This window comes from Protopterus annectens, chromosome 1.part2, assembly GCF_019279795.1.
Source record: "Protopterus annectens isolate FY-2018-M chromosome 1.part2, PAN1.0, whole genome shotgun sequence".
Taxonomy (NCBI): domain Eukaryota; kingdom Metazoa; phylum Chordata; order Ceratodontiformes; family Protopteridae; genus Protopterus; species Protopterus annectens.
The window spans coordinates 660,003,482-660,029,217 of NC_056727.1; the positions used below are offsets into that span (position 1 = coordinate 660,003,482).

The 25,736-nt window shown below is 36.6% G+C and overlaps 1 protein-coding gene across 1 annotated transcript in view; it reads right to left on the reverse strand.

The window, feature by feature from the left end:
* Positions 1–1,760: 1,760 nt before the first annotated feature.
* The window catches only part of LOC122790645 (solute carrier family 22 member 13-like), a 367,537-nt gene continuing 343,561 nt past the window's right edge, over positions 1,761–25,736 (reverse strand). Inside the window, exon 10 of the mRNA XM_044058173.1 lies at positions 1,761–2,465. Coding sequence (XP_043914108.1) covers positions 2,303–2,465 — 163 coding nt within the window. The 3' untranslated portion in view covers positions 1,761–2,302. The remainder of the gene's footprint in view (positions 2,466–25,736) is intronic.

Below are 25,736 nucleotides of genomic sequence, written 5' to 3' on the forward strand. Positions count from 1 at the left end.
CAATATGATTAAAAATGTTACTTGCTAAACTCATTTTCCACAAAGAGGAAAATGTTTTTTCATGGGAGGCTAGGTCTTCCATATCCTTTCAACTTAAAGTAGTATCCTGCAAGCATTTGGATTAAATGAAGAGAGGGACAACTGGGACAAGTGCTCTATGTCCTCAAAGTACATGGGACATGGGTGTGACAGTTTGCATTTGGAAAAACTTTTTAAGTGCATTTCTCTGACACTGAATTGTTCAATGTATCCCATTACCAGGGAACTACATGCAAAGAAGCAAATTTCCTAACTGCTTATTTTAATGAACTGAAGTTATGTTAACATGCATTTTCTGAAGGATGAAATTCAAATGCATGTCATTATTTAGTGACTTCAGTCCTCAATGATTTTTCCAGAAAACGACAAATTGTATGAGGAACAGTCTAAAAATATAAAGCAAAAATCTGGACATTCTGCACAAATCTTGATAGTTGAGAGGTGTACTGCGTGGTTCATGGGCAAGTATTTAACAAATAAATAATAGAACAGGCAGTTGTTATTCTACTACAGATTAATGTCAGTGAACTATAGGAGCTATAATCAGGCACCCTGGACTTACAGACTAGAAACAAGCTGCAAAGTTCCACAGTACACAGTCCCACACTGTCTCAGCTACATATTTATTATAGTCAGTCACCAACACAGCTAAGTACTGCTGAAGAGCAACAACAAAACATAAATTCTCTGAAGTACAAAGAAGGTGGCACTTCATTAGAGGCTGTATAACTGGGACAGGCACTGCCTCACATTATTCATGAGCAATTTTCACTTCAGCAATACTTTTTATTGAATAGCTCACTGGAAAATACAGAGTACGTAAACTTTGCGTTGTCATGGGACATTGAATGAAAATCTTGGAAGAGACTTCGCTGACAAGCATTGTGCTGTGTGGTCCTCCATAGTTATTCATCCTACGGTCTAAAAATGACCATACTAATGAATTGTGGGTAGAATATCAACTTTCTACATATAATACAGTGTTTCTATCTGTTAAAGAATAACATTATTTCAGATTCTAGCCACATTTTGTATATAAATATGTTTTTGTGTTATTCATATGTCTACTGCAGGATTCTGTCTGAAAGCATCAATAAAATTGTTGATTCTGTGAATGACAGGGCTTCTTATGTGATTACTACCTAAATGCATAATCAGGTTATTAACTGGTTACAAAGAAGCTAACTGCAGCTGTAATAGCAGATGGCAGCCTGTGATGTATTCACTCTGAAGCAAACATGTTACAATTTTGGCAAAATCATATCTACTTTATAAAGCACTAGGTCTGAGAATAAAAAGTTAATTTAAACATTTGCATTGTAATTGTGGAGCATGGTCTCATAATGATAAACATAAATTGCAGGTAATAACTAAACAACATGCTGAAATGATTTGACCTTTTATAGTAATGGGAAATGAGGTATGGCAATAAGGGCACCACTGCATGTAACCATGCTATATGGTAAAAAAGTAGTAGGTAATTGGAATTAGGTTATACGGAAATTAAGAATCAAATAAAACAGCTACATTTGTTTACATTTTATTAATTACTACCTATCATTGTGTCCACACACACACACACACACACACACACACACACACACACACACACACACACACACATACACTGATTGTACATACACAAAAGACAGAATTGCCAATACTACTATTAAAAGACCAGACAGAACTGTTTATGGCATTTTTCTTGTGAAATGGTTTATTAAAAACATTCACCAGCTCTGTAAATTTGGTTTCATGTTGGTTCATATGAGTATCTAGTCTCTCAAGTACCAGGTTGCTTCTAACAAGATGCTAAAGCCATTGAGCTGTGAAGGCCAAGAATATCCAAAAGGAAGAGGAATACAGAAAAATCCTGCAAGATGGGAAGGCTCTATGTCACCCCCAGTGGATGCAAGATGTTATTTCTGGACCGCCTAAAAAACATTTTCTGTATGTGTACATTAGGTGAGTCTTTGATTTGGAAAACTACTGATGTGGAGAATTTGATCCTCGTACTTTTTGTGAAGTGCTATAGTTTACTTCCTGTGTTAATCTTGTACATATCTTATTTAAAGGGCTGATAATCTACTGAATTATAACAAGGTGTGTGTGTGCGTGCGTGCGTGCGTGTGTGTGTGTGTGTGTGTGTGTGTGTGTGTGTGTGTGTGTGTGTGTGTGTGCATACATGCATGCATATGTGTGTGTGAACTAGTGCTTTATTCAATCTGCAGCAGCAATTCTAAGTTTTATTTTTTTAAAGAAATTAGAGTGCAGTTTGCTTTATTATGTCTGTACTTATTACTGGAGATGAATCAAACACTGGTGCTTCCTTTTCCTCCAAATGTACAGTGCCATCCGTGTTCTGTTCTATGTCTTCATAGAAAGGTGTCACCTTATCTTCCTGTTGTTTGAGGTTCCTAATTTGCCTGGGGGAAGAAAGAAGGGAAGATTACAGAAAACGGAAATTAAACATTGATTATTTTACCTTAATTTAAAAAGCAATAATCATTTATTGTGCATGTCTTTCAAAACATTTTAATTATTTTAACAGAAACACAAAACACTGCAACATGTTTACAACTGGCTGGTAAAGAATAAGGTAGGTATTATAAAACTTAGATATGTGGTTTTATGTGATGTTACTTAAATAGCATACAGTTTTCAAAGAGAATGTTTTTATCAGACTTTAGGGCTGCATATGAAATAAGGCAATGGACTGAAGCAGAAGTCGAATATTTCAAAATAGACTTTCTCATAGCTGGTTGAGACTAAAAGGAATATCAAAAACATTTTCTGTTCTTAAAACTTAGGATAAATTGTTTACCTGTAATAAAGTATTTTGCATTTATAGGTATTCGTAAAAATATGTTACTTTATTCCTGTTATAGGATACAGCTCCAATATTATTTGAAGTATTATAGATATCTACTAGTATATTATGTGATAAAAATGTGTTGGGGGAGTAAATAGTTGTAATTAAGGAAATAATTAATTTCATCTTGGATACAGGATCTAAATTGTCCAGACATAATTCTGATTTAATTTAATGCTATTGGGTACCAGAAAGGTAATTATTAGAAAACAGAAATCAAAATCTAAAACAATTATAACTGAAGTACTGAATATTGTAAAGGAGATAAAAAGAACTGGAATCTGGATTGTTAAAAAAGTGAAGGAGCAAATATAAAGAAATAAATGGAAGTTTTAGGAGTAATACATGCAGAATAAGTTTCAAGAGGAGGAGTGAGGTTTAAGGAAAGGCTGAATTTTTAGCAATTTATATAATGATGGAGTGAGTGATAATTGTTAAAAGAAAAGTATATGTTTATAATACATGAACATAATGAACAATGTTAATATTTATTTTATTCATCCTTTGTTGACTGAGTTAGTTCCACAAGGCCTGCGGCCTTTTTTCGTGGGAGACCTTAGTGGTAGTTATAAAGAAAATTTGCCAGGGCATTGATGAATTTCCCCTACTCTTTTTTGTAGGTGTCATGGAATCTTTTACCAGAGTTCTCAGCCTTCCATTCTCCAAAATGTGGAATATTACCTGTCATAATATGGAACAAAATGGAAAAATATGGAACTTCTACTAACTGGACTAATACCTTCAACTAGAAAGCTCAAAACATTGGGTGATATGTGCTATTTTACATTTATATAAAATTATGTTGATTAATTTATATGATTTGGAATTATTTCCCATTAATATTAGTTAAAAAATTATTTACAATGAATGTGTAACAAGCCCTTTCAATGTAGACCCATGTGGAATATGGACTTTGTAAGACTTAAAATGAGAAACGCTCAGTGAGGTACACTTGAGAGGTCTGTCTTTTACATCCACTTGTGCCACCACCAACTCAAGCAGATGGTGCCTTGGTTTTAACATCTCCTCCAATGAATGGCACGCTCAGGGGTGCAGTGGCCTCATCTTAATGCTGCACTGCAATGTCAGCAATCTAGTCATCAGGAGTGAGAATAGAACTAACAGTCTACATGTATTCCAGCACACCAAAGGTAAGTGTGCTACCTAAATTGCTTTCTTTTCTTTTCATGTGTGTGTACCAATGTCATTGTTTAAAATGTGAGACTTCATTTATTTATTTATTTTATTTAACATTTGCTGAATGTGAAAGTCCAACTAGAACAGAGGCCCAGGGAGAAACATTCTAGATACATGTCTGGAATGGATTTAGTAAATGTGTTTGAAAAATGTTAAATGTAAAATGTTCATGAAACTCCTCTATTATGGAAAAATAGAAGTATATCTTGTGGCCAAAAAGAATATGTCAAATGCATTGATTAATTATCTGCTGAAATTCTTGGGAATGGCTGTAATTCCAGGATTGTTGGACAGATTGTTATATGGAAAACATAAGCACACAAATGTGAGAGCTGTCTGGATGATTTCATGGAAATTGTTTCTTTGCTGACAACACAATAAATCAATTCATTCATAGATCTTTTGTCTTACTGACAGTGGAATATATACTTATGTAGCTTTATCAAAATGTCTTAGCTAAATTACAACCAGTCAATGCTTAATAAGTGATCATTTATAGTTACTTATACTGATTATTCAAGTGACTTAATTCTGTAGTTAGTAACTTATTAGCATTATATTTGCTAATACTGAAACATACCTAATAGCTTGGAGAACCAACATGAAAAAATATCAGATAAGAAGAATGTTAAACTGTGGAACAGTAAGACAAAGTGAATGAACTGCTATTGTAAGGGGAACTTTTAATACATGTGCTAGTGCGGTAAATAGTGCCATGATATGCTCCTCCTGATCTCTCAATTCCAAAGCAAGAATAGGAGTGCTTTCAGTTGAGCAATGCAGTTAAAGTCAAGGAAACCCCCCTCCATTTGTCGCAATGGTTATGTTTTAATTAATGCAACCCTAGGGGATGAAGGTCTCTATACAAATAAACAATAATGCATTCCAAAGTGTTTTGTGTATGTAAATTGTGTAATATTTTTGTCAATATTATCATGTTGTTTTCCCTCTTTTGTTGCATGGGAAAGTAAAGATGCTGTCATTGCTGCAATAGAGTTTCACTGCAGTCCGATGCTTTGTAAAAATGTATGTTAAACACAATTTATTGTTGTGAAGCAGTTACATACTGTAGATATGTTTTTGCTTATATTCCTAGTAATAAACACAAGGAAATAAGGAGAAATGTAGCATATCTTGTAGGATTTAAATGACTCACCACTCCAATGATGGGAAGTAGCCTGAAGGCAGAGACTGATATGTTTTGCAGTCTGCAAAGTAGTGGCTCAGAATCTGGGTTAGCAGTGGGAAGATGTCCATTGTTTGTAGTAAAGGTACTCAGATGTGTTTAAAGTTGTGATTTGAAAGTGTAATGAATGTGAAGAGAATTCACAATGAAGTAAATCCAAATGTTTCCATTATGAACAGTCAATGAATGTGGCTTGTGTACATCCTGGGAGCTGATTTATGGGGTATTTTCCTCCTTGGTGTCCCATTTACCACTATTGCTGTGGTCTGGGAACTAGGGTGGCCACGGTGGTACAGCGGTTAGCATTGTTGCCTCACTGCAAGAGGTTCCCTGGTTTGATCCACAGCTGGGGTGCCTTCTCTGTGGAGTCTGCATGTCCTCCCTGTGGTCACGTGGGTTTCTTCCAGGTGCTCCGGTTTACTCCCACATCTCAAAGACATGCTGTAGGTCAATTGGATACTCTAAATTGGCCCTAGGCATGAGTGCGTGCATGTGTGCACCTTCCGTGGAAGGTTGGGTGCTGGGCTGACAACTTGGCACTGTAAAACTCCACTGCCAATCATGAGCGGACAGGTGATCCGCTGTGGCGACCCCTAACTGGGAAAAGCCAGAAGAAGCTGTGGTCTGGGAACTCAGCAGTATCACCTACAATTTGGGCCTGCTCATTTTTTTTTCACACAGTTAAAGGAACAACCTTTGAGATTTCAAATCTAAGAAAAGCTAGGCTGTTCACACACTGGGATCAGATGGACTATGTGTGCAGTTTTATAGCATCAAGTAAGTTTATAACCATTACAACTGTACTATTGTCTCTCTTCACCAACATTTAACATTTATATTATGACCAAAGCCACATCCTCATCATCAGTACCATTTTACTGGTGTTAGTCCTAATTCCCAAATTACTAGAGCTCCAAGGAATACAGCTTTCAAATTAACAAGTACTGATTGTGTATTGAGATGCAATGTTGCAAATGGCTGGCACATTTTACACAGTTCCTTTCAATTGTATTCATCAGGCTAAGATGTGGGATATAAATCTTGCATAGTCAAATAAAAATGAATAGAACTAAGCACCTCAGAGGCCAGTCCACAGTATCTGCTTATCAGCATGTTGTAGAACAAGTTTGACAACATTTGTTTTGTACAGAATTTTTAATATGAAATATTATTATTTAAAGGTTGTTTATGCTGTCACTGCAACTGTGAAATACTAGAGGAAAATTATTTTTGCCTTTATTCTCTTTCATGGTACATATTGAGCAGAAAAACACTTGTATGCTTACGGTGTTTTATCAGTATGCTACACTGCACACACAACATTAATTTTTGATGTTTCTTAAGTCTTCTTACTTGAATATTATTCTGCATACTGTTTCCCAAACATTGCAAAATGATGGAGGAAAAGAAAATACCTTTAGGGAGTTCATAGATCTTCTACTTTTGTGTAACAGTGTGATAATTGTTTAAAACTTGCAGAGATGTATCCATTGTTATACTAAAATATGCATTTTTTTAAATTATGGTGCACATTAAGCAACTCGTGAGAAGCACTGAACAGTACATAGTTTGCTATCTTTTATGTAGGAGTATCTATACAAGGGTTGCCTCCATTAGTAGAGAAGGAATTGCACTGGGATTAAACAAATTCCTCAGTGGTTGCTGTTTTTCATTTCTGTCTATCACTTTTCTATCCCTGATCCATGGAAGTCTGGTTGAACAGAAAGAAGGCAACAGAAAATCTGTAATGTTTGAAAAATAAAATCTGCCCCAAGATACAGGTTGCTCGTTTGTTCATGAATGAAAGGAATTCTTGGTTTATTTTTTTTTCAGTACATGGGAAAGAAACTGGCAGTCTGAGAAGGAAAAATCAAACTGTACAGCAGTTTAGGCTCCATACTTTAGAGAGAGGATATATAAATAACCCAACATTTATAGCTTTTCTCTGCATTTATTTCAGTTTGGTTTTTCTGATTCTCTAATCACTACTTTTGCATGGAGGATGTGATAAGTGTTTTGGAACAAAACTTTATGTAAGGGAACAGAAGCTTGAGTTATGTTCCCAGTGAATGAAGTGTACTGCAGTTAATCATTTGGAGGGTTAACATTTGAGATCATGTCAACAGGCTTCTGTGTGTTTTTTTATGGATGTGAACTGGAGAATATTCTTGCATCTTTCTTGTGAATGAACTAGAGAGATGGTGTGGTTTGTTAGTAAGAGGACAAGATCTGCAAATAATACTGTTTATGGGACTGACTCATTATCTGCAGCTCTTTTTTTTTGAGAATCATCGTGACAGCAAATTATATAATTTGGGTTATATCCCATCTTACTTGAGTTTACACTGACATGAAGTATTGTAACTTTTTTCCTTTCCTGTTTAGATTATGTTCACACTGGAGTAAACAACTGATGAAGGTGTGCACATGACTCCATTTTCTCTCACATGATGCATGTACTCACTTATCTGAAGAAAATTTCTATTCTGCATTTAGTTATTTTACCACATTCATTTGCTCTTTTGCTATTTTTGTCTTCAATGAAGTTCATCCTTTGACTTTTCTAATTATTAACAATGGCCTGGTCTATAGATGAATATGAGTGCAGTATGGAGTTGGCACCCATAAAGACTTTCATATTCATTGTTTGATCTGTTTGTGGCTTGATTACAATGTCTGAGATTGTAAACAATATGGAAACTCAAACCAGCCAATCAAATTTGAAGGCATATGCTGCTGCCATCTTTTCTTACTGAATAAAGACCCATCTGTTTTGAAAATAAAACAGGAAAAAGTACCATGCCCAGTATGAAAAACTGGTGCATATTAGGATGCTTAGGCAAAGAAAAACTTTATATTTAAGGAAGAAGGGCTGATCATGTACAAATTCTGGAACTTCATCTTCAAGGTTTTCTTCCCCTGAGCTTGGTAGATATGTTGTGGCAACTCCCAACACCGATAAAAAGAAATTGATTCTTTTGATGCCTGAGAGGCCTCAACAATCAGTGGTTCCACAACTTAAGTTCAAACAGGTAACTACCTCAGTACTAACTAAGGTACAAAAGGCATTCATCCCCAAAACTGCATTAAAACTTCAGTTGTTTGAGTTGCACATTTTAGTAAAGCAAGAGCTGAAGATTTTGTACCTCCTTTTAACTTAGGTATAAGTCTCTGTTACCATTCCCTCCAGATGACGTAGACTATGGAGGACTTGTTGAGGAGATTATTTTAGCATTTGCTGAAACTTTCTTTGTATTTATGACAATACCTTATGGTGATTGATAGTGATTGAGGAAAATTACAATTAAGCCTTCATTGGCCACAACCTTTGTTGTCAATTGTAATGGTTCTGTACAAATGTAAAAATTTTAGGAGTCCTTCTCTTCTCCCTCTCTCTCTCTTTCTCTACCTGTCTTCAGGTGAGGAAGAGTGCACACTTACATTTCAAGTGCCTCCATAGTATGCTATGCTGGCTATAAGGAAGCAGCTTCACAGTTTCCAGGCTGCCCCCCTCCCCAGAAGATGATAATTAACATCTGACCCTTAATATGATTGAAAGGAATTATAACTGGTCTCTTCTAAGAATGCATTGTCATAAATGCTCAAGGTTCCAGAATCCATGTGACAAATCCACCTTTATTCAAAACTTTACAAGCTTTATTGTATGAAAACTCTGGGCATTTAGATTCTCAGCAACTAGCTCATGAGCCATCTGACATTATTTAAGTCTGAGAAGGAAATACTTTATCTTTATTGTAACTTGAAGCCAGATTATTCAGCTGTAGCTGTACCTACTGTTTCTGAGGCACTTGGTTCATCAAAAAGGTACTTCACCCTTTTCTAGGCAAGGGATCTTATTAGATTGGTACAGGAACAGGATTTTAATCCATTTGTGCATTAGTTTAGAGAAATTCTATTAATTAGCTTTATGTGTCATCTTTTTAAAACTATCATTTAACAGACGTTGGAGAATCCTGAGGAATATAGATAATGTAACAGATTTAAAAATAAAATAGGAACTGCTTTCAAATCTGAAAACTGTTAAACAATTGAGTCTTTAGGTACTGTGGTGTGTTATAATGCGATACATGCATCTATTACAGCAACTATGACTGCCATAGTTATACCTACGTTTGGCCGGTGAGCTCTTCAGAATCGACCTCTAAATGTGATCTCATAAAAACTTGGGGAGAGAAACACAAGCTCACAGAACAATAACACAGAGAGTGTTTGCCAACTGCTCTTCCCTTTTATAAGAATAGTCACTTTTCTCTGAAATATCTGTGAGTACCTCTCCAACAGCCTCCCTCCTCTAGGCATTATAAATCCAAATACGTTAAGCCATCACACTTAAAACCAGTGTGAATAGCAAACTAGTTATTTATTTATGTATTTATTTATTTTTGCATGGTGCCTTAGTTTCACATGGAGCTGTTGTCTTACAATATGTTTGGCTTATACAGTATCTTTAAATTATTGTTTTGCCTATAATAGTCACTGGAATGAATGATAAACATCTCCAGATTCACTATGTAATCCCAAAATACTGAAATCCCGAATTTCAGTATTTCGAAATTACATAGCCGAAGCATGCAAATCCTGAACGCCACACAACCACGAAATTCAAAATCCTGACAATACACTACACACACAGCACACACAAACACATACACACAACTTCCCCCCAACTCAAATATAAACTCCTACACTACAGATAAGCTGCACCCTCCACACCCCCCCTACTTATATATACTAACTCCGAGATCCCACATTCACACACAAAAAGGTAACTCATACCCACACATTTTACACTCCCTCGCACACAGACATCACAGTCACAACACACACTGACATACACTAAAGCCCCTAACCAACACACATACACACACATATATACCCAAACTAACACCTTACCATTCACACACCAAAACACCAGAAGCGCTAATTCAAAATCTCCGTTCTTTGGGATTTTGAATTTTGCGCTTCTAGTTTTTCAAAATTTACAGGCTTCGCTATTATAATTTCAAAATACTGACATTTGAGATATCAGTATTTCGAAATTATATAGGGAACCCACATCTCCATATGTGTTTGGAAACTTGTGTATTATATGGTGTTATTTACCATTAGGGCAAGTGCAAAGAAATGCTATTATCATATCTTTACTTCATAACATTATTCCATCTTTCTTAGAGAACTACAACAATATTAGTAAGGAACATGGCATGAGTTAATTCTACATTAGTAACTTAATTATATAATTTAATATTATTAATTATGTAATTAATTAGTAATTATATTTTATAATAATTATAGGTTATAATTAATTATATAATTAATGGAGCAATTACTTAATGTTAATGTTACAGCCTACATTTATGTATTGGTTATTGAAAAGCAGTTGGCAATTACATTTCTTTTCAAATGAAGCTTGATATTACTTCAAGGGCTCCCACAGTTTGATAGTTAGCACAGAAGACTAAAAGTATGAGCTCCTTCATGTGCCCATGGTACAAGGTTTGATTCCTTTTACTTTCGTTTGCCTATGTGGTGATAAGCAAGTCACTTTATCAGACAGTACTCCCATGTCACCCTGTAAAGTGATAATTTGTCCAGCGGGCTTACATAGTTAAAAAACAAACAAAAACAAAAAACAGTGCATGCTGTTATATTTAAACGGCTCATTACTCTCCATTTATTTCATAGTGGGTCTAATACTTCTTTACTGAAATTTATACTCAGAATATTATAGTGCATTAAATCCTATGGTTTTCAAGACTTGATTTTAATTAAGGAATATTTTGACCTGAAATAGATACTTTGCTGTTTTCTTCTGATCCAAAACTTAGATTCAGTTTTGTTTCTATGGTAAACATGTTTATTTAGGAACAAGTGCAATTTTTAATTTCCTTTTCTTATAAGATGGATATAAGAACTTTCCATGCTGACAAATTCAGTCTAGTTATTCAAGTCCTATTCAGCCTCTTTACTTTCTTGAAAGCTATAATATGTATTTATTTTCAACCTTAGATCATACCCTGGAAGGTGTAATAGCTCTGCTGTAGTTAAATTCTATGCAGCCAACCAGTCCTGAGTTAGTTCTTTGACTTTAGAATGTTTACTAGCTCTGCTATAAGTAAGCTTTTGGTACTAAAGTAGGCCTTAGCAAGCACCTTAACCCTGTAAAGTATACAATTTCTGCACTAAGTCTTATTTTTTTTTTCTGTGCTTTAGTCTCTACCATTTAATTAATCATATAGTATACTACGTGCCTAATTTATTTCTACAGGGCCACTACTTGGTTTATGGATGCAACATATTTTGATGGTGTATTCAAATTCTGCTCGGTTTTATGTTGTATTGTATTCTTTGATCACTGATTTTAAGTTTGCAGTTCTGTACTACCTCCTGTAACATACTTAGTGGTAATATACAATTTTGTTTGTGATCAGACCATCAACTTGTACTTGTTTTGCTTGAAATTAGGTCTACTTGTACTAATTTCCCTAATATTCAAATTACTAATTTCTAACAGATCTGTACTGGACTTCAATAGTTTTAGGAACATTTTAGAGTCATTAATTGAAGATGGGAAATTTTAGGATTAAAAGACCAGAATGAAACTCCATATTGACTTCCTTCAGAAGTTTTGAGCTGGTTAATTACTAACATTGTACTGGTTAATTACTGCTGGTACTGGTTTTAAATAAGATTTTAAGTATCACTTCTCTGAGGAGAGTACTGCATGATACTCTGCAGTAAAGTTATGGTTTACTATTACTTTTTATTTATTTTTATTTTATTTTACATTTGTTGACCGGGCTAGTCTAGCTGGATATATGTCCATTTTCAGTAGAGGCCTGGGGAGAAAAGCTCCAGTATTTATTACAGGTTTATATAATCGTTAAACAATGATTATAGTAACATGAAACAGGTAAAACCATACACAGTAAAGTCATACATAGTAATTACAATAAATATAACATACAATTTGCTAAAAATGCTTTAAGGTGAGTAGGGAAAGGTATTAGTGTTATAGGGAGAGTAGAAATGAAAAGAGAAAAGAAAGAGGAGACAGGGTTAGTCTGGGTAAGTACAAGAGCATAGCCAGTGATTATTGAAATACAGTTTTAGATTCTTTTTAAACAGTGGGAGAGACGTGAGAGATGTGATCTCAGTGGGTAGTTTATTCCATATTTTTCCAACAGCATTGGAGAACAGTGAATCACCTGCTACATTGTTAGTTTTAGTAGTATTGATCAAAAGTTTGTTTGAAGAGCGTAGCTGTCTCAGGTTATTGTATGGTATAATGAGACTGGTAAGTATTGGGGTTTTGTTAGGTTGGTAAAGGGTCTTGTGCACTATAGTGAGCTGTTGGAGTTTGAGGTGGTTAGGGAGGTCGAGCCATCCTAGTTGTTTTAGGTTCAGGCAGTGATGGGTTCTGAAGGAGGATCCTGTAGCAAATCTAGCAATATTATTATAGGATGTTATTAGTTTATTGAGGTTATTTTTAGAGAGATTGGTAAATATAGGTGAGGCATAGAGTAGAGTAGAGATTAGGTGCATTCTAGCTATTGTGGTCCTAGCTAGTGGAGTAAGGAAGGGTTTGTTTCTATATAGCGAACCTATTTTTTTGTTAACTAATTTTATTGTATTGTTGATGTGAGAATCAAAGTTGAGATTGTTGTCAATAGTTATTCCTAATAGCTTAGTGGTTAGATCCGGAGAGATAAGAGTACCATTGTTGGAAGTGAGAGTGAAATGAATAGGGGTAGACTTTCGGCTTGGTGAGAAGAGTAGCAGTTTAGTTTTCTTAGGGTTAAGGAGCAGGCAGCGTTCAGAGAACCATTGTTCAACGGTGTTAAAAGCTTTTTGGGTAATAGACTGGAGTCCAGTTTGAGAGGTGGCTGTACAGATTATTGTAGAGTTGTCTGCATATTGAATGCAGGTAGTGTTTGGGATAGCTGTTTGAAGGTCATTAATAAAAATGGAAAATAGTAGGGGGCCTAGGATAGAGCCTTGAGGAACCCCTACAGAGATAGGGAGGTGATCAGATAGAGAGTTTTTCCAGAGAACTGCTTGTTGTCGTTTTTTTAAGTAAGATGTGAACCAGGTTATGGAAGGAGGATCGAGTGAGAGAGAAGTAAGAATGTGCAGAAGAAGTTGGTGATTGACCATATCGAAAGCTTTAGATAAGTCAATGAAGAGTGCAGATGATAGTCTATTGTTATTGCGGTTATAGTTAATGGAGTTAGTGAAGGAGAGCAATGCAGTGGTGGTGCTGTGAGAAGGTCTGAATCCATGCTGACAGAAAGCAAGTAGGTTATTTTGGAGAAGGTGGTTTAGTAGTTGTTTATGTATGGATTTTTCCAGTAGTTTTGCAAGAGGGGATAGGAGTGCTATTAGATGGTAGTTAGAGAAGTCATTGGAGTTCCCACCTTTGTGGAGTGGAATAATATGAGATATTTTCCAGATAGAAGGAACAGTTCCTTCAATTATAGATCTATTTAAAAGTATAGAGATGGGATAGGTGATAGCTTTGGCGCCTATTTGAAGGAACTCAGCAGGAAGTCTGTCAGCCGAAGGGGTGGTAGGTTTTAGTTTATGAAGAAGTGAGAAGATGAAGGAGGTAGGAATTGAAGTGATTCTCACAAAAGAATAATTTGGGATAATACTTATCAGAATAGCAGGTCTTTGTCACTGCAAGAGTAAAGTTAGCTACCCTCTGTCACCCAGTTATTTTGGGGTTGTTTGTCTTCTTTTTAATGCAAATTTCAGATATATATATATATATATATATATATATAAGTGTGTGTATGTATGTATGTATATATATATATATATATATATATATATATATATATATATATATAAGTGTGTGGGCATATATAGACACACACACACACACACACACACACACACACACACACACACACACACACACACACACACACACACACACACACACACACACAGGGTCTTGAATGTACTAAATGAAGTATATGCAACTCTGGGTTTTGGTGACAAGTTACCATTTATCACAAAACAAGTTCTCATACTCCAGAGTATGACATGTTTTATTTATTTATTGTACTCCTGACCTTGTATATTCCATCTATCTGCTTTTCTGTGTAACTTATGCTGTACATTACTGGTTTCCAGTGATTTCAGTGGAATATAGTATTGTACTATTTTTTCCATAGGGGAACTATGTAGAACATATGGCATATCTTCATCTGGCTAAGGCCTTCAGCATCACTCTCCATGCTGACATCATACAGAAGCTAAATGCTTTAGCAATTGACCCATGTGTAGTAAGATGGATAACAAACTGCCTGAAAGACAGAACCCACACAGTGTGAGTTGCAGGTGCCTCATCAGAAAGTATGAAAGTGAGTAATGGTTTTCCTCAGGGCATGGTGTTGAGACATCTCTTTTCTGATATGTATTACTGAAATCTCCAAGCAGAGAGACAAGAACCCTGGTTAACAAAGTTTGCAGATGGCTGCAAATTGGTCAGTTTTGTAAAACATCTTGTGACACCCAAACCTTCCAGAATGAACATGTCCTAGTAAATTCTTGGTTTGCTAAAAATGGGCTCAAAATAAATGCTAAAAAGTATAGCATTATCAATTTTGGTAGACAGGCCTCCTGTGATATTGTACAGAAAACACACGCCTACAAAACTAAAAATGTAGTCAGGGACCTAGGAATTTGGGTTGATAACTCTTTCTCTTTTGACCATCCTGTGGCAATGGCTGTCAGGAAATCCTTTTATTTAGCACAGCTAATTGCCAAATGAATATTATTAATATCTAAAGAGGTAATTACTCCCTTTTACTCAGTGATCAGACCAATTATCAATACAATACAATACCTGCTTTGGGATGTATCTCTCTAAACATATTAAACAATTAAAAAGAACCCGAATGTCCCTAACCACAATGATCCTATGTCCCTGAGCTACCAAGAAAGTCTGGAAGCTCTGTCTGTTTATTAGTGTCTTATAGTCTTAGGGACTTTTGAGGTGAGATCTCTGTTTTACTTACCATTGCATTAGAGACCTGGTAGTGATGGATCTCCAGCATCTCTGCAAGTCCTTTATCTCCAACAGTCCTATAAGCAGGTATCTATAGCGTCATCAAAAGTTAAATAAAACATGGAGGGGGGACACATTTATATCCCTATTTGAACCTGGACAAATGCTAGTATTCAAATGAATGGAATTCCTAAAGAATATATTAGAATTCCATTACTTCCAGGAGTTTCCCTCTATTTTAGTTTCTCATTCCTTCCTTAGTTACATTTTTCTTTATTTGTGATGTTAATATCCCTTTTGTATTATTTGAGGAAGTTTTAACTGTGTCAAATATGTTTCCATTTCCTGCGTGTTACTCTCAACCTCTACATCTAATAACGTTACAGTCATAGTTTTTCCTGGGTCCATGTCTACTCCACCATTCTCACTATTCCTGATTTTAGTTGTCATCTTTTCAACCCATTGTTTGCTTGGACTTTGAAGCAATGATTTGGTTGCTTTAAACTTACTATCAAAAATAGTTATTTTAAAATAATTGTTCATTCATATTTCCGAAGTACTTTTACAGAGATGTTCTAGCTCCCTTCATTTGTTCCTCAGCTTGCTGTGTTTTACTTATTCTTTTTGCTTCTGTAAATCTTGCGCATTTTAAGCTTTCTAAATACTTATTGTAACTAGTATTCCATATCTTAGCTGTCTTTCAGAGTGACCATATTTCCAATCATGAATGTACAATTATTCCAATCCATTGCATTTCAAATCTAATAACATCTAACTTGAAGTTTGACCTACCCAATCATTAAACAACTTATGTTTCAGAATAAATAATGGAAAATGCCAGCCGGTCTTTGCCATAACAGTGCCTTACTTGTCTAGAAATCTTAATTTGTATAGATGCATGGTCTGACACTATCACCAGGTATGTTTTCATAGTTTTCACCAAGTTACTGTATTCTTTTTGATATGTAACATCTATCGAATCTTAACCAAGAACCACGCTTCTCCCAAAATATGTATATTTCAGTTTATTTTGTCTTATTTTCATTACTTTGATGGGCCCTAATGCAGGCAACTACTGATATTATGTGATATCTATTCCCTCCTAAGATGTCTTCCTTATTCCCTATAGTGTTCCAATCTCTGGCCACTACCATATATCATTGATTAAATGATATAACTTCTCCCATAACATTCTTTATATTTTGTATCAGTGCTTTCATTGGAATATATGCTGCAGCCAGTGTAATTCTTCTGATCTGCCAGCAACCTGTCACTTCTGTAAATCTTCTTTGTCTATTCATTTGTTCCTCACTCTTTATTCAGATGGCTTTTTAATTATTAAGATCTCTTTCTTTTGCTTTCCTTCTGTTTTAGCAAAAAAACATTCTTCCCATTTTTTTACAGACCTTTTGTGTCTTCATGATCTAGGTGTGTTTCTTGTAACATTATCTGTGCATTGCTATTGTAAATATAAGTCAACACCTTGTCCTCCTTCTTCCTGTCCACCAACCCACTAATTTTTCCAGACTAAGTCAGATTGTGATATAAGAAAGCATATCTTTTTACTCTGCTTACATATATGTTCTTTGTCTTTCTTTTGCAAACCAATTCATCATGGTCTGTTTCCATCATTTTTGTGTTACTTTATAAAGGTTTGTATCATAAGGTCCAGACTGAACCTGATCTACTATTTTGATTAGAACAACAAACATCCCTATCTAAAAATAAACAATATTTTAATTATATGTGTATTTTTCTCAAGGCAATAGAGATAACACTCAGTTAAAAAGTAGTATAAATATTATTCTCCTTCTTTCTAGTCTGACAAATATTGATTTACTCCTTTGTGTTACAGAATACCAGCTATAAACCACTAATCTATTTCTTTCACTTGCCTGCAGCTAGAAATTTATATATCTTATTTTTGAAGCTGCATCTCAATTGCTGTGCTGCTAGACAGCCATATATTGCTATCATCTTTTATTTAGCATATCTGTCACTTTATTTTGTATTCATTCTTTCATTTTATTCATTACTGCAACCAGTGCACATTTTGTTTATATTTCCTATAACTTTGTTAGATATCCTAAAATGTGTAACTATTTTCAAAAGGTCAGACTTGTTAACGCTCTAGACAAAGTGACTCTATTCTTGTTAATCAATCATAGCTTGTCAAGATTCACAAGCTACATTCAGAGAGCACTAGAGACAAAATGGGCTAGTCTGCAGGCTGAGAATATCCCAGTCTACAGTCTGATAACAAATGTTACTTAGCCACATAGCATGGAATATCAACAAAGTTATTTTCTCACTGGTACTTACTGATTTTAATGGTTTGAAAATTAAACTATCATTCAGTAAACAACTTACATGTCAAATGTATAGTCCCCTGCATTTAAACTACCAGTCCTAACTCAATGTTTCTGGTGTATTGTTTTTATAAAGAATTTATCCCTAATCTATTTGTTTCATTTGCCTGCAGCTAGCAATTTACATATTTTACTTCTGCAGTTGTCAGTCTTGCTATCTACTTTCTTTCAGTCATCCTACTTTTTTCAACTTTTTATTCCTTCCTCTACCTACTGCATAAATCAGCAGAGCTAACCTGATACATTATTACCTGCTAATTTTGAAATACAATGCATCAGTTTCTTTTTTCATTCATTTTGCACTTTCCTTCCCCACTGTCATAAAACATTGAAGGCAAAATAGCACAGTTTGTAGTTTGAAAAACAAACAAGTCTTGCTAGATGACATGCAATACAGTATCCCTTCCAGTTTGCTAGAAACATTCACTTGTATGTAAACACTGAAATATAATACAAGTATGTTACATTTATATTGATTACATATTTTCTTTCTGAAATTACTGATTTCAATGGTTTAAAGCATTTTTCAAAGTGTAAGTCACATTTTCATTACAAGTATCCTTCTCCATTTTAAGTGCTATCCACCCTCAAAGTTCCCAGTGCATTTTTATGGAATATCTTACTTTTCTTAAAAGCATTTCATATACTTTGCTTAATCAGGAAAGGGCTTCATAGGATATCTCTCTACTGAAATTCACAGGGAAATTCATGACCCGGGGATCACTTCTGTGGCTCTGCTTGACAGGGGCACAGGAAAATAATTTTCTTGGGTGGCGAAAGCCAGGGTACCTTTTTGGCTAGGCTTGTATGGGCCCTAGGGCTGATAGCCTAGTACCTACCTATGAACCTATGAAGTATCCATAGCTTACTTTTCTGCATTTGTTCCTTTGTCATATTCTCCCACTTCCAATTATTCTTTTCTTTTGTTAGCAGTTCATCTTCTGCTTGTCAAGGATCTGTCTAGGTTTTTAATCAGTTTGTATAGTAGACTTGAAGTAATGCAGGATACAATAACTTGAAACAAAGTTAGATTTCTGTACAGTGTCATATTAGGAAGAAAAGCATTTCTGTTGGTTCATGTTTGTAGTGAAACATCATTATCCACATACACTGTTATGTCTCCAACTTTTAAAATTATTCCATTCTTTCACAAAATAGAATTTCTTCTTTTAGCTCATACATCTGCAGTTTAGTCAATGTATTTTTTGGCTGATTTTCCAGTCTCATATTAGAAATATTTGCTTTATCTGCATTTTCTATTTTAATATCAGCAATAGAAAGTCCAGTCCATGTGCCGAAGCATGTTCTCGTAAAGTCTTTACAGTACTTCCCTTTGATTTGTTCTGATACTACTGTAAACCTCCAGTTGTCTTTGTATGATCTGTTCTCATGTTCAGCCAGATTCTGTGCCATTTGTTCATAAATTAGTTGTTTTGCCATTTTTTTTCATCTCCTTCAGTTTGCATATCACTCGTTTCCCCTCAATGCCAGGTTAATGCATCTTCTATTTTATGAAGCTGTCTGTTATTTTTTAGTATGTATTCCAAAAGGGATACACCTTTCTTGAAAATGTCAGAGTGCATTTGGCCAGTTTTTCTCTTTAGCGTGACTAAGGCATATTGTCTTTAGACTACCATAATCGATAGAATTTTTCCATCCTCTGCGCCACACTTTCTGTTCCCTTCTGTTTTTTACAGTTGCTCTGCCCTCTACTTCACTTTTTCTCTTCTTTGTTGACCCTCTGAATACCATAGATACCTCAGCTACAAAATTGTGTTAACAGCTTATAGTAGTTTTCGGGTGTTTGCTGTTTTTAACAACTATATTTTTTAATGAGCACCTCTTAGGCAGCCATAAAAAAACAGAAATAACATGAGGACTGCAGCTGTCACAGATACTGCAGGCTTATGGAGAAGTATCAGGAGAATCCAAGCAGCAAAGTAAGCTTTTGGAGTCAATGAGATATGTGCTGGGATTTTTATATTTAAACACACAGCCTGTTGATTGGCACTCTTTTTGGATTAATATATGAATGCCTTTAATGGTGATAGAATTACAAATCAGAGCTATCACCCATCTCAGTAATGAACCTTTTTCATGTATGTTGTGAGACAGAGCCAGCCTTGTTTGTAGTGAATAAAAAGTTTCTAGAACTAGTGAATGTTATTCCTTTGTCTGAAGAAGTAAGTTGCATCATTTGTGGCTAACAGAAAGATAAGAGTAACTATAATTTCGGTAGACAAGGCTGACTGAACTTATGCTTAAAACTCTTTTCTTGGAATTATGTGATAACGTGTTCTCTGTTGAAAATAAAATATGAGCTGAAGATGTTTGTTGGGCTGCAGTTGGATTGAGCTTTGTCAATTATCTTTGAAATACAATATGCTATCTCATTTACCTAGCATTCCCAAGTATTCGTTAATATAGGGTGCAAGATGTGTAACTGCATCTTATTTATTTATTTATTGACATTTGATGATGGGGAAAGTCTCACCAGGCAGAAGCCTATTTTCAGCGGAGGCCGGGGTAGAAATGCTCCTACCTATTATAAAACATTCTAAAAACAATTTTACAGTCTTCAAAAATAAAACAAAAACATATGCAGTTTAAGTAATTATAACAAACTAGACATAATATAAAAACATTGGTTAAGAATAGATACGAGGTATATGACAATCTTGCAGTCTATGCTAACTAAACTACTAGGGACTGCCATGATACAACTGCAGGAATCCCCAGAGGGGGACAGTCTCATTCACAGTTTCTTAAATGGCACACAGGAGACCTGGCATGCATTGGCATACCAGGCACTACTCTGCTTGGGAATGGCAGTTATTACTGTGTAGCCTGACAGCACTACACAGAGCTGCAGAATAACTTAGCTGATATGTTACAGCAGGCTTTGTGAAGTAATTACAGCAGGTACTTGTAAAGCATGCTCACCAGCATGTAGCTGCCTTAATCAGTAGCAGGCAAGGATAACAGTGATTGATAACTTAATTACAGACATGCCATTGTGCATCTGGCAATGCTAGGGTCACCACCATAATATGGTAATGTGGTAGCTGGTGCTATAAGAGCTCTCATTTATGGGCATTCACCGGCATCACAGTACTGGGGTGGGGCAGATTAGTGACTGGTAGCAGGTCTGCCTGTAACGTAGCGAACTCTGCTGGTAATAACTAAGTTTCTTCCATGCAACAGAGGTGCATTTTTATAGGCACGGATGTATTGCTCAGTACTCTATGCCAAACAATGTATTGACAGGGTATGGGGTTGCTTTACAATCGTGAAGCACCATTCTCTACTCTGTTGTTTTTGTCCAATGGCTTAATGCTCTGGGACAGGCTGAAACTGCAGCAGTTCTTCATTGGGAATGGCACATAATTGGGGTGCTGGGCTCAATAGACTGGGGAGAAGGTGGTTAGTACATAACAGAATATGACTGGGTAAGTCTTGTATGATTGTACTTCATTGCTTATGATTGTTTTGTGAATTAGGAAGGGTTTTATGTACCATTCTAAAGACTGTTATTTTAATGTTGACTTGGGAAATTTAATTAAGGAATTCATAAAAATATGAGAGGTAAGTGGACAAAAGGACCACATTAAACAAGAATGTACATTAATATGTACTTAATGCAAAAAAATTGAACATTATTGGATACGCTGCACTGAAACAGAGAATGTTAGTATTGAGTACAAACTGATATAGATGAGGGTGTAATAGAATAAACTTATTAATATTTTGAAGACAATGAAAATATGCAAGTAAATGAAAATTAAAATTAAGTATGTAAAAATATTTGCAAGGAAACTATTGAATTAGGGAAAAAATGAAAATAGAGTAGTAGTGTAGAGTATATATGTGTGTGTGTGTGTGTGTGTGTGTGTGTGTGTGTGTGTGTGTCTGTCTGTGGGGGTGGGGTGAGATTTGAATACTGTGAATAAGTACTCTGTATTACAGATGGATGCAGATAATCTTACTAGTCAAGATGCCATTTTCCCAGAATGAAGGAGTACAATAGGTACAAAAAACCCCTTAAAATGTTAAAATACACAAGGAGATGATGATTTGGGATTTGAGACTGGTAACTTCCAATGTTAATAATACTAAAAGTCTGCACAAAGACCTAGTCTCAGATTGCTAGACAAGTGCTGATATCTGAGGAGCACTCTATGCAAGGCAAACTCCTTATACATGTAGTATGCTGGGAATTGCACCTACATGCCATGAAAAGGACCATAGAGGAAAACAGAGATGTAGTAGTAACATGAAAAGCAGTGCTGTTGACAGGAGCAGTGCTACAGTAGTGCACACAGGCAACATGAAGGACATGAGAGCAAAGGCACACTATTGTGCCCAGTGTATGCCACTATGTACAGTGGAGTGGCACGTAATTGTAGAAAGATATCACAGCTCAGCAGAGTGGTCAATAGACCGATGTGGATGTGTAAAGCAAAATGGCAACTCTGCTCATTATATAAATGGGAGATTGAGGTACAGAGGATAGGGGAGAAGAGCAAGCAGAGGTAAACATAGAAAGGTAACTACAAGGCATAAAATGGTGGGGGATACAGAAGGGTACTTTGAGCTAGTGTCCCCTTTATGAGTTTTGGCAAAGAAGGGTAAGTAGTGAAGGTATTCATGGATGAATCTAGTTAGGCTAGAGGGAGAAGGGCAGGTAGCAGAAGCAGAAACAGACAAATAGGAAGAGAGGCAATTAGAAAAAAGTGGTGTACACACAAAATGTGGGTCAGACAATGGATGGGTACATACATACAGAGGATAGACAACTGGTGGTGGAACACACTGTGAAGGGGATGGGGTGGGCTCCCTGCATGGTTAGTGGACAGACTGGCCCAGAAGGCAACAATATGGGCTGGTTAATTTTTTGGAAGGCCAATAGGGGGAAACTTTTCAGCTGTGCATCTCACCCAATCATACCAGAAGATGCTTCATATAGCCAAGGCGGGCTTACAGCTGCAAGCACAACTTGGCAGAGATCAGCCTTCACAACTCACACGGGGATGGCAGTTCAGACTGTGATGTTGCACCTTTAGAAGAGGATTCTTCCCTCATCCTGACAGGCAGAACTGGAGAACACAAATGACCCTTCTGGTCACTTTCATAAGAGGGACCACTGCCTCCCTCCTAAAAGGCAGACCTGATGCACACTGGCATCCCAATATCAGAAGCCCTGGCCACAGGAGGCCACAGTGAATGGGGCCTCTCTTTCTTGTCTTCAAAAGCTGGACCAGCAGAAAGAGAATACAATGGAAAAAAATTATCAGCACACACACACACACACACACACACACACACACACACACACACACACACACACACACACACACACACACACACACTTATGACAAAAACACAATTGTACTTCTGCAGCAGACTGGCACAGAACACATACATGACCAATTGCCTTGGAAGGCACTCCTGATTTTGTGGAACCTAACCATGTTAAACGATGCTCATCAGTACTGGCAAAATAAAGCATATACAGTTATGCAAATAAGCACAGCAGTGTACATACTAGAAGACATTGCTAACAACCACAGTACACCTCTGGCTCACTCTGCAGAACATCTGCCTCCCAATATGAGAGCAGGTTAGGGTCGTGCTGCCTCAAATCTTCATAGTGATGATGGGCACTTCTCTCCAGAAAGGATATCAGTTGTACTGCTGAAAGCATATGCTGGTTTGTACCAGATGTCTACCTTCTTTAAAGGGCCACCATAATGTCCCAATGGGCAGTTCTTAAAATCCCTTTGCAGGAGGAACAGGCAAATCCTACTGTCTTTCCTGGATGCCATGCAAAAGCTCTCTTTTTGCCACTCCCAGAGGCAGACATAACCCCTAAATAGGTCAAGCTGAGTTGCAGTATGATAGCCTTATGTACAGGTATGCACATTTGTACATAATGTATCACACATAATAGTGCATATCAACATAACATGACTGCACATGATGTATGCACATGCATAGTGGTCACATGCTTCATGCTAAAATGATGTGCATAGCTCATGCAGATATGTATAGGTAGCACATTGTGCATAGGCAGCATTTCATAGACATTAGTTCTATCTGGCTTAATTAACATAACCACTGGGCTAACTGCATTCTGTTGGAGAGATATAAAGCATCATCATCATCTTTCACAACAACCATATGATTAAGATACTAAGATTTAGAGGAACTTGAACAAACCTGTAGGCATGCAGCAATACAGAGGTAAAGAAAGAGTCCTACCTAGTAAAGTAACTCATCCACATCTACAAATCATGTGGTGGCGTGGAAGACTGAAACACACTTCTTGTTGAGTATGTAACTGTGACCCTATCATGCAAGCATGGTATAGTAGTGTCAGGCTTTGCTTGTGTGTGCGGGCAAGTGTGTGAGTGTGTGTGTGTGTGTGTGTGTGTGTGTGTGTGTGTGTGTGTGTGTGTGTGTGTGTGTGTGTGTGTGTGTGTGTGTGCGTGTTTGCATATGTGTATGAGTATGTGTGTGTGTTTGCATATGTGTGTGTGTGTGTGTGTGTGTGTGTGTGTGTGTGTGTGTGTGTGTGTGTGTGTGTGAGTATATGTGTGAATTAAACTGCAAATACAAGATACTGCATCAATTACATGCCAAAAGGATTATGGATGTTCCGGGGCCATAAGGACAAGTACAGGTAAAACACCAACAGTGTGGGGTGAAGCTGTGAGTAACAGCAACTGCAGCTGTTAACCAAACCCTTAAAAGAGGGAGGCCATAGCTATAACTATGTATATGCTATAACATAGTATATACACTCACTGAATAACATATTTTCCTTATGTGTATAGGTACTGGCATGTCCACTTGAGGGAGGTAACATATAGAAAAATCTCACAAGCTGTGAGAATGAACTGCTAATGAAGGTTCTCTGCACTTTGCATGCAGGGCAAAGGTGCTGAAGACAAGTATTAATAGGATTAGATTTGTCAGGGACCGGTGTAGGATGTGAATGCTGTGGGTGCCCATAATAGGTCACTACAACATGTATTATGGAGGGATGTACTACTCTAGGTGGATCACCAACACAGAAGCAGCTAACAGAGGTCAAAGAGTTTTTGGTGACTCACTGGCCAGAGAGATCACAGCCTCACAACTAAGGTTGTTTGGATATGAGAACAGACATGGCACCAGCTACCCATGTGTCAGTAGGGGAAGCATCAGGTTAATAATGTTTGTTATAGCAGACTACAGCATACAATAGTGCATGACTGAAAATGGCACTGACCAAGTCCCACCTGCATATCTCTCCACCAAAGTACCTTTAGTTTTCAAATGCAACACCCCATAACAACGGCTCTTTACTTATTAACCTTTATTGTACCACTTTTTGGTGACATATTGTCACAGGATAGGGCTCTGCCTCGTGTCTGCCAGCAGCTTGCCACCGTCCTAACTTCCTTATTTTACTCCCGCTTACCTTCTCACCCGTGCCCAGTTTTCTATTACCTTTGTAAAATTGGGAAGTAATTGCTAACCAAGGCCACTAGATGACAGTATAAGACTTATTTCCTTCCCTATTTGGAAATCCCTTGCATAGAGAAACAATCCAATTCAATTTCTGGTAAGTACCTCACGCAGTGCTACTTTTCCCTCCCTGAGGCTTTCTCCTTGCCTCTCCTTTCCCACGCCTATTAAAACAAAATATATAAAGGAACCTGTATCCCTAACTCAGTTCTCATATCCTACAAATAGTTTAATGTAAAATATCTGTTTAGACCCTCCTGCCCTCCCAACATTGTCCCCTGTAATTCTGGTAATTCTTAGGATTCCCCAATAGTTTAGCCCTGTCTGTGCTCTTTAAATTCCCTCTAAGTCTCTCTGTTCTACCTCATATACATCCTACTATTTCCTTCTTCCTCTAGGACAGCTTACCTGACCCTGGGAGTGATCCCAAACGAGCTGATTGATTGTTTTTTCTTCTGGCTTTCCTTCTTCTCTTTTCTATTTTTATTAACAATCTAAATAAGTCCCTTCCACAATCCATCT